The sequence below is a fragment of the Python bivittatus genome, unplaced genomic scaffold (genome assembly GCF_059951505.1).
Source record: "Python bivittatus isolate LINGU-HERP-01145 unplaced genomic scaffold, Pbiv_v1 ctg000340_np1212, whole genome shotgun sequence".
Taxonomy (NCBI): Eukaryota; Metazoa; Chordata; class Lepidosauria; order Squamata; family Pythonidae; genus Python; species Python bivittatus.
Window position 1 is genome coordinate 19340411 of NW_028277056.1, and position 9330 is coordinate 19349740.

Sequence of the window (9330 nt, forward strand, 5' to 3'; positions counted from 1 at the left end):
AGGAAGAGCAACAGTTCCAACTACCTGCTATCCCAAAGAATTGATCCCCAATGGGCTCAGTTGATATCACTGGTATGAAATACTAACATGGGTAGGGTAGGTGGCAGTAGATTCACTTTGCCACATGCTTCATTTTTGAGCAGCAGAATGCTTTTCATCTTGCTAAGTATTGATGCTGCTTCTATCTTTCCTTTCCCTATGAAATAGGAAGGTATCTCAGAAAATTTACTACAACACAGAAAACAGATCTAAACTCTCACTACTAGTTCTCATCACTTTTATAACACAAATGTAATTTTTTAGTTATGACAAGCCTTTCTCAGTTTGTTATATAATATACAACTAACCCATTTTAAATAATTTTAAACTCTGATTTTATCATGGTACTAGGTTTGCTCTTTCATTTCCAATATTCGGTTTCAGCAGTGGGCACTTACTTATGATACTGTTGCGTTTTTTGCATTAATTTCTCAGGCAATCCATCTTCATCATCAAACTGCTCCATAGGTTCAACAAGAACAGGTCTAGGTGTTCTTAAAACAAGTAACACATGCACAATGTTAACCAATTATTCAGGAACATGTAAATTAAAACTTGAACGCAATACAAGTTTGACATTGCCAATCCACTTTTCAAACAACGCAAGTGAGCAAAGATCTGCATATGGGAGATAAACACTGGATTAAGTTACTGCCAACATGACGATTTTAAAAAAATACATACTTTTTTTTTACTTTGACTTGAGGTTCCATTCTTGTCAACCAAAGATGGACCCAACATGAAAAGATTAACTTCACCTCTTTTAATCAGAAAGAAACTTATGACTTTTGAATCTAGTGGAAGAAACCATAGCTCTTCAGTTCCGTATAATGACTTCAGCTGAGAAATGTATTAACTTTACTCATAGAAAAGCTTCACAGATAAACACATACAAGCAAAAGTCAGCTACTATGTAGTAAGAAAGGAAAATAAAACAACCACACAGAATATGGGAAAATGGCTTGATGCTCTGATTTCCTAATCACTCTTTCTACAGTCCCTTATTATTGAGAAGGATACCTTTGCAGAGGCAAATTCACTAATGTGCTTAGCTGACTGTGCCCAGATCACTGCCCTATGAATGTCAACATGTGGAATCCCTACTGCCGTAGCTTTAGAAGTCCTCTAGCAAAGGAGCTGTGATGTCAGCCAGGAGTTGTTTGTCGCTAGACAAAAATGCCACAGCAATATGTTCCCTGACCCACTTGCTTATGGAGGATTGAGTTACAGGAGACAAATAAGCTATCACCCTTCTGCTCCTCTAGAGTACATTTAGGGCAAATTCCTAAATGTCTGTGCACATCCAAATTGTACCAAATATACCCCATAGGATTTAGACAAAAATTGTGCTAGTCCTATCTCCTGCCCCCTGTGAAATTTGGAAATGCCCTTTAGTATAAGGCAGGAGTAAAGACGAAGAACCACCATGCCTTTTCTCACAGAGAGGGCTCCTAGTTCCCCAGCATTTCTGTTTGAGGTCACCAACATTAGGTCATCTTCCAAGTGAAGAAGAACACAAGAACTTGCCTTGGGTTCAAAGGGAGTGGTGGTTAAGTACCAGGTCACATGAAGGCACACTCTGCAATTGGGAGAGACAGGAGACTAGTGCCCTGAGAAGAACACCAATATAAGATCACATGACTGTACGGCAATAGCCGTAACTATGGACACGGGTCATAAATCCGTTCATTCAGTGCCATTGTAATTCGAACAGTAGTTATAACAGTAATCATAAGTTGAGGACTACCTTTGTCTGGACCCTTAATTCGTTTATAACTTTCTTGGTTCAAAGTATTATTTATTTAGCTTTTTGCTTATTTATTTCAAATTCTTTAAGTTCTTAAACTTATAATTTTTTTTTTCCAGAAATGAAGATTGATTCACCAGGTAGCTTTTCAAATTTGTTCCAAAGATCTCTAATAACTTGAAGATGGTTAGATAAGCAATTTCCAAAAGTGATTAAAAGTGAGGTTAGTGAACTTAGTGTCCTTTAAAAGGCTCTGCTGCAGTTTTCAACTTAATTAATCCCTTCGTCTCCCGGCATTCAAACCAGCGGCAGACCATTGTCCTGTGATCTCCTTGCGAGGATCAGCCATCCAGAGCACATGTGGGCAATCTCTCTTCGTCCAGAGAGGTTCCAAAGAACTGGTCTGGTCACTGTTTCTTCAGTCTTTGCTGCAGTCATCTCCAGTCTCCACAGAGATGTGCTTATCTTGCCGTACCTCCATCAGAAGTCCAAAATATAAGAGTTTTCTGCAATGGAACTCCAGTTTGTCTATAGTAAGGATTCCAAGAGAGTGACCTCTCTGTGCATGGTACTGGTTTTCAGACCATTATCCAGATACATGTGAAGAAACCTAAGAGGTTGAGAACTACACTGCCACTATTTGTCTTTTTCACCTACACCAGCTCTCTAAAGCATGCCAAGTCATTTGGTAGACCTTGATGGTTTAAGCATCTGGATGCCAAGATTATCTCTCCTGCAGAATCTGACAGCCCAGATGCTCAGTATGTCTGGACTTATCAACAGATGCCACAGAGCATGACCCAGTTCTTCTGTGATTGACTTTATTAGCTCGGCCACTCCATTGCAATTTTCAATAGTCACTTCATGTATTCCCCAAACTGACCTGGTTATTGCTGTTCAGCTTCATCATAATATGGTTTGTCTGAATTAGAACATGCCAATCCTTTACATGTCACGGAGAAAATCTGTGATCACTACGAGTTGACACCAACTTGATAACACATAATCAATTAAACCCTTTACCAGATGTGTTAATGTTTTCAATGCCAAGCATGCCGTCCTCAACTGTAGTCAATTAAGAGGGAGTATTAATTCATACTGATACCACAACCCATGAACCAAGCAGTTCTGCAATTTGTACCTCTTCCCATCAGATTGACATCTGTAGTTATCTGATCCCTGATTGGCCTTCTGAGTGATATTCCCCTTGCTGGTTGGCTGTAAGGGTCACCCTGCTAGGACTCTCAGGCTTAAGTATTATGCGGTTTTGAAATTTTCAGAGGAACCACTGAAGTGTTCTGGGGTAAAAGACTCACAGAACTAAGTACCAGGATGCTACCATTATAGCTTGTAACCTTGCCAGTATCTATAGAGGTTGTCTCATGGGTATCAGAATCCCCTTACCATATTCTGAACCTAGATAATTTGCTCCTATGCCAGAAAAGATTCCTCTCTTTTATGTCTATGTTGATTTCTAGGTGGAGGATCTGCCTTGAGGATACTAGTGGTACATATTTTAAACACATAAAATCACAATAAATAATCACAATATGGGAAAAAAAGTAAACTTACGTTGTAAGCAAGAATGCGCCATCACCACATCTTTCTAGAGCTTTACGAGCTGGAGGTTTCGCAGCAAATTCCACAAAACCTTTGCCTGTAGCTCTACCACGATCATCTACGACAACAACCGCTCTTTCCACAGGCCCAAACTGAGAGAAAGCTTGTTCCAAAAGCTCATTGGAAACAACTGGTGACAGATTCTTAACTGTTAAAGCAGCTCCATGGGTAGCAAATCGAATTCGGAGTGGCCTGCTCTTTAAAATTGTTCCATCAAGTTCCGCCTTTGCTATTTCAGCCAGGGTCCTGGACTCCTTTCCAGAAAAATTACAAAATACATATGCAATTATACTGCACGTACATATTATGTACAGTTATGTTAACAATTTAATTTAACTTACATATAATTATTTATTTTAGTATCATTCAGAAAGAGTTTCAATATTTCCCTCTATTACCACCTCTAGTGACAAAGTCAGATGATCATTTCTCCAGGTTAGATCCTGCAGTGGCAGGTGGGAATCTTGCCAACAGTTGCACAGAAAATCTCTGGATTCTCTATTTCTTGCAGCACTTTGACTACAAAGGCCAGAACAAGAAATACAAAACCAAACTTTCCTGCTTCAGAGCAAATAAGGGACAAGTCTCATTATATTCATTTAGGGAATTTTAAACAAGCAATTATGCTTAAACCAGCATACTTCTCTTCCTCATTGACAAGCCTCAAACCTGCTGAATTTGGTTGGGATATAATCCCAAGAGTTAGATCCCTGCTTATTAACTTTAAATTTTATAGTTCCACTATAATAAACAAAACATAGAACATTTTAAAATATCCAAAGGTCTTCATACATAAGCAATAAATACCGGTGATTACACATGGTCATTCTGTCCTATGATAGTGACCTTTCCATGATGTATCCTTGCCACTAAGTAACATTTTGTCATGGAATAGATGACTTAAGGATTTCTGGTAGCTACAAGATAGCATACATAAAATTCGTCAGTGCAACCAAGAAATATTTTTAATAATGGCTGAAGTAGCTACTGTCTTATCAGAATAAAAACCACAACTCCAAAAAACTTACTTTACAAATACAATCATACAGGTAGTCCTCGCATAACAACCACAATTGAGACTGGAATTTAGGTCACTAATCAATGCGGTTGTTAAATGAATGTGATGGTTTTGCTTAGCAGCCATAATCCTGGCAGTCCCAGTTGCCGTTAAGTGAATGACCCAGTCATTAGGCGAGGCAACTTCCTGCCAGCTTCCCACAGTCAAATCAGTGGGAAAGTCGGCAAGAAGTTGCAAGATCCAGGCATTGCTGAGTTGGAGAGGGAGCGAGGGGGTGTATGGGAGGGTCGGGGAGGGTGTGTGGAGGTGCAGTGGGGGTCGGGTGCACAAAGGCCTCATAACCACTTGGATTTTCAGCCCCAGAGTTGAGAGACTTGGATTTCAGCACAAAGCTTTTTCAGCCAGCCTGGGAGTCCTCTTGGCAGGTGGGAGTGGCTTGCAATTGCCAAGCACCCTGCAATCATAGTATTGCCATTTTCAATCTTCCCTGCCGGCTTCCCCAGAAAGTCAGTGAGGAAGCTGGTAGGGAAGAAAGGGAGCACTGTGAAGAAGTGGGGGGAAAGGCTTTCGGCTCTTTTCCCCTTCTTCACAGCACAAAGGCCTCTTTGGAGCTCCTGAGAGGGGGCGGGGCTGGCTTTGCGCTGGGAAAAAAAGGGGGGAAAAGCTGATTTTGGCTCTATTCCCCTTCTTTGCAGTGCGAAGCCAGACCCATAGGGCCCAGCAGCTAGGCCAGGCATGCCCCATCAGCAGCAGAAGCAAGAAGATGGCAGTGAAGGTCAGCTGGAGCAATGGCGCACAGGACAGCAGAGAGCCAAAAGAGCAGCGATGGGGGGGAGATAAGCGGGTGGAGGGAGCTGAACCGTCCCTGCAGTTGTAAGTGCGGACAGGCTGCCAAGCACCCAGATTTTGATCACGTGACTGTGGGGACGCTGCAACAGTTGTAATTTCGGGCACAGATTGTAAGTCTATTTTTTTTTAGCACTGTCATAATTTTGAATGGTCACTGAACAAATAGTTGTTAAGCAAGGACTACCTGTAATTTATTTACATGAACATTGCACCTGCGATACTGAACATTTTGGAATCTACCCTCCAAGACAGCAGAATCAGAATAAATAAGAGAACGCAAATAATTTGCAGGTGCAAGCCTCTGTATTTCCTTGAGCAGCCTGGGAATCTTTGTTATATGCCTTGTATTATAACTCTATGTCTCTAAACCATTGTCTAATTAATTCTTTGACAGACTAATTAGGTACACTTTATCACATGTGTCGACCACCTAGATTTAAATTTATCCATTGTTGTTAGGGAAATCAATCTAGTCAGGACCAAGTAACCCCTGACTATAACAATATAGCACATAGTGGTCAAGGGGATTCCTGGGGCTGAAGAACAGGTTCAAGTCCATATTGAGCCACAGAGCTCATAGAACAGATGCATGATTTTTGTAAGCATAATATGTATAAAGAACCCATGTATGACTCCCTAAGTGCTGAAAAAATAAATAAGTGGACTACTAAGAACACTACAACACCAAGCTGAACTGATCATCTTGGACAGAATCTATCTCTGTAGTTGCTAAGAGTCAACACTTACTTGATGGCACTTAACGAATCAAAGTAAAATATTGTCTATTTATTTTTCTTTCTCACAAAAGTCGAAGCCAAACCCGGGGGGGGGGCAATGTCATCACCTAAACCTCATTAGTGTCCTAATGAGGTGTGTGTATATATATAAATAAAAACATGTTTCTATTTAAATGAATATGTCCTTTAACGTGTGTGTGTGTGTGTGTGTGTGTGAATGAATATGTTTAAATGAACATGTTTCTATTTCAGCTCTCTATCAAGATTTAAATAAAGGGCATGAAGGGAAATAATTCTTAGAATCAGCACATATCCCTTCTCCTCAGTAGAAATATTACTAAGTAGAGAATGTATATCTTTCCTCAGTGGTTTAATTAAGACATCATACCAAATCATAGCTCAGAACAAGCTATGATTTGACAGGACTGTCAGAATAACAGAATGCAGTGTTCTGCAACAGGATGGCCAAAGTTGTAAGCCACAGCATTTGTGTTTTCCTATGAAATATGTGTTTTGCTATGAAATATGTCTTGGACAACTGAAATTAAACCAGTACTAGTCATACAGGTATGCTATGATAACACAAAATTAAAATACAAAACAATTTGCTCTGAAAAAGAATTAGCGTGCCCTTCAAGACTAACTAATCAAGTTATCAGCAAGATTCTCCTTGAAATCTCTCTATCTGAATTAGCATAGAAGCTCATAAGATTACAAATCAAAGTATACAAAACTGTAATAACTGAGTTTTTTAGCAAAATTAAAAAAAAAACATCAACCTGTCCAAAGCCCAATTGCCCTGAAAGTCTATTTAAATAAGCCAGCCCCATTCTGAATTTAGATGGGTATAGGAAAACTTTCAGTATGCATCAACTGTACCCCACTGCTCCAGCTGCATTATCAGAAAATCTTTATTCATTACATAACCTGGAATGCAGCCTGTTTCTTGGTTTTACTGCTAAACAGAGACAGCCTCTTCCACTATTCAGACCCAGCTATTTCAGTACCTTCAAAGACAAGGTCTTGATCTAGAGACATCTAGAGATTATAGATATTTAGTTAATAAAGATACTTAAGATATGGTCAAACATTTTCACAACTCTGAGAGGCTGTGTTAAGGAGAAGCTAAAGGAATATTTCCAAAATAAACAAACTTCAACAGGAAGTCTTAAGAAATAGCACCTGATTAGAAAAGAATATCTTCTTAGAAGAGTATTAATCCCCAAAAAGAAATGTTTAAGTAGAGAAGTCTTCAAGCATTGAGAACGAGCTATACTGATTATGCTATGCTTTACTTTAAATAAATGAAACAATTGTAAAAAACATGTGCTTTCAACATAGGCTATCTCCCCCATAAATATTTTAAAATTTATCATTAGAAGCTTAAAGATGTTTGGAAAGTGCTATGAAATTCATTGTGCCACTGCTTTATGCCATCTTTCTCAAGGATAGCAATATACAAATAGAAAGAGTGATACCCAGGAAATGGTAAATTCTTCCCAAAAGGGGGAAAAAAATAGATCTTCGAATATCAACTTTTTTTTTGCACAGTATTTCTGCTACTGGTTTGACTGACACCTCCCTCCCCAAAGGTGGAGGGGAAAATCTTAAGAAGCTCCTGGAGATATTCCTGGAAATATGGCGAAGGCAGAAGCAATTTGTTTTTTATTTTGTAAGAAAATATATAAAGATGCCCTTCTCCGCAATACTACGTTGAGACAAGTAGAACTCAACTGTTAGGCAACAACGGCGATCAACACGTGGACAAGACTTGGAAGGAAGGAGCAAACAGCTGTAACGCGGAAGACCCCTTTTTCCTTTTAGGAATGGTTGCTGCAGTACTATATTTCATTAATCTTTTAACTTCACTTTACTGTTGGGAAGGGGCCTTTAAAGGGAATTCCGTTTAAACTGTGCAAAGCTTTTAAACGTTTTAATAACGGCGCACGTGTTGTAAACACTCGTGCGCGTCAAGCTCCGCAAAAGAGATGAGCAGGGGGAAGAAAGGACAAAGCAACCGGGAAGGCCCGGCGCGCGCCTGGCGTCTAGAGCGGGAGGGGGCGCGCGCTTGCAGCGAGGAGGGGAAGCGGTTCCTCGCTCGCGCCGCTAGCGGCAGAATCCCCCCCGAAGGAGGGGGCGGGCAGGGATGTTTCATGAGGGACAGGCAGCCATTCTAAGGGGGGATCCATTTTGCGCCCCCACACAAAGCGCAAGGACGCAAGGGATGCTGGCGCAGCTTCTCACCAGGCGGATGAAGCCGAAGCCGCGGTCGCGGTTAATAAAGACTTCGCTGGGCTCCCCGTAGCGCTCGAAAAGGCGTTTGAAGTCCTCCTCGGTAATGTCGGTGGGAAGGTTCCCGACGAAGAGGCGACATCTTTGCGTGTAGCTCTTCTCGCCGGGCTTGAGGAAGCTCTTAATGTCGACGGTGAAGCCTCCGCTGCTTTCCTCCTCCTCCTCCTTCACCATCACCATGGCGGCGGCCAGAGCTTCATTCTCGGGCGGCTGCTCCAAACCCCTCAGCGCCTTCATGGGGCCGCCGCCCACCATGCTCATCGGAGGAGCCGACGCCGGAGAGCTGCTCTCAATCCTCACTTGCTTGAGGTTCCTGTTGGCGGACATAGCTTGAGTTTTCTAACCGTATGATCGCGGCTGAGGAGGAAAAGAAAGCGCACGCAGAGCTCTCCACTCGGCCGCTGTTCTTCCGACTACTGTACCAGCAAAGGAGGGGGAGGGGAGGAAAAAAAAATGAAGTCCAAAATGGCGGCAAGATCACTACCCACTGGTGACTGGTAACGTCGCCCCGCCTTTCGCTTTCTTAGTGCGCATGGGCACGAGATTTGAAAGCTACCGGGTATCATGTTCGAGTTAGAATGGGGTGCGCCTGCGCATTACGCTTCCGATAGAGAGGCAAAAAGACTCCGCCTCTGATGTTGGGGCGATCTGAACCGCGGATTGTTGAATAGATCACCACTGGGTGGGTCTACAAAACACACTAAGTCAAACGATGGTTCACAAAACACAATAGTTTGGTTTATACAAGCATAATAGACCAGAAACAAACAAAATATATTATTGGACCCCAGAAAATACAAGATCTTTACTATTGCACAAGGTGCATCTGTGATCCTGGCCATGTAAGAGCAGCAGGTTTTTCATATTTTATTCAGTTTAGTTGTACGTTTACTTCCAACGACATTTTTTTTTAATTCCAGGAGACTAAAGAACTTGCTCAGCTGTCATTCATTTACAGCTGTTGAATCAAAAATAGCAAAGACTTGTGGCTCTTCAAAAATTAACAACTGTACAATGGTCTAAGTCTT

General features: G+C 41.4%; 1 protein-coding gene across 3 annotated transcripts in view; it reads right to left on the bottom strand.

Moving 5' to 3' along the window:
* Window positions 1-8800, bottom strand: part of PSPC1 (paraspeckle component 1) — a 68597-nt gene extending 59797 nt beyond the window's left edge. For 2 of the 3 annotated variants that reach the window (XR_003084645.2, XR_003084644.2), the window contains exons 1-3: window positions 8255-8800; window positions 3359-3660; window positions 438-533 (exon numbers count right to left, since the gene is read on the bottom strand). Coding sequence is in view for 1 of the 3 variants with exons in the window: in XM_007427532.3 (XP_007427594.2) it covers window positions 438-533; window positions 3359-3660; window positions 8255-8629 (773 nt within the window). In the remaining 2 variants the exon portion in view is untranslated. The remainder of the gene's footprint in view (window positions 1-437; window positions 534-3358; window positions 3661-8254) is intronic. The other variant, XM_007427532.3, reaches the window with a different exon arrangement.
* Between the last annotated feature and the right edge of the window lie 530 nt (window positions 8801-9330).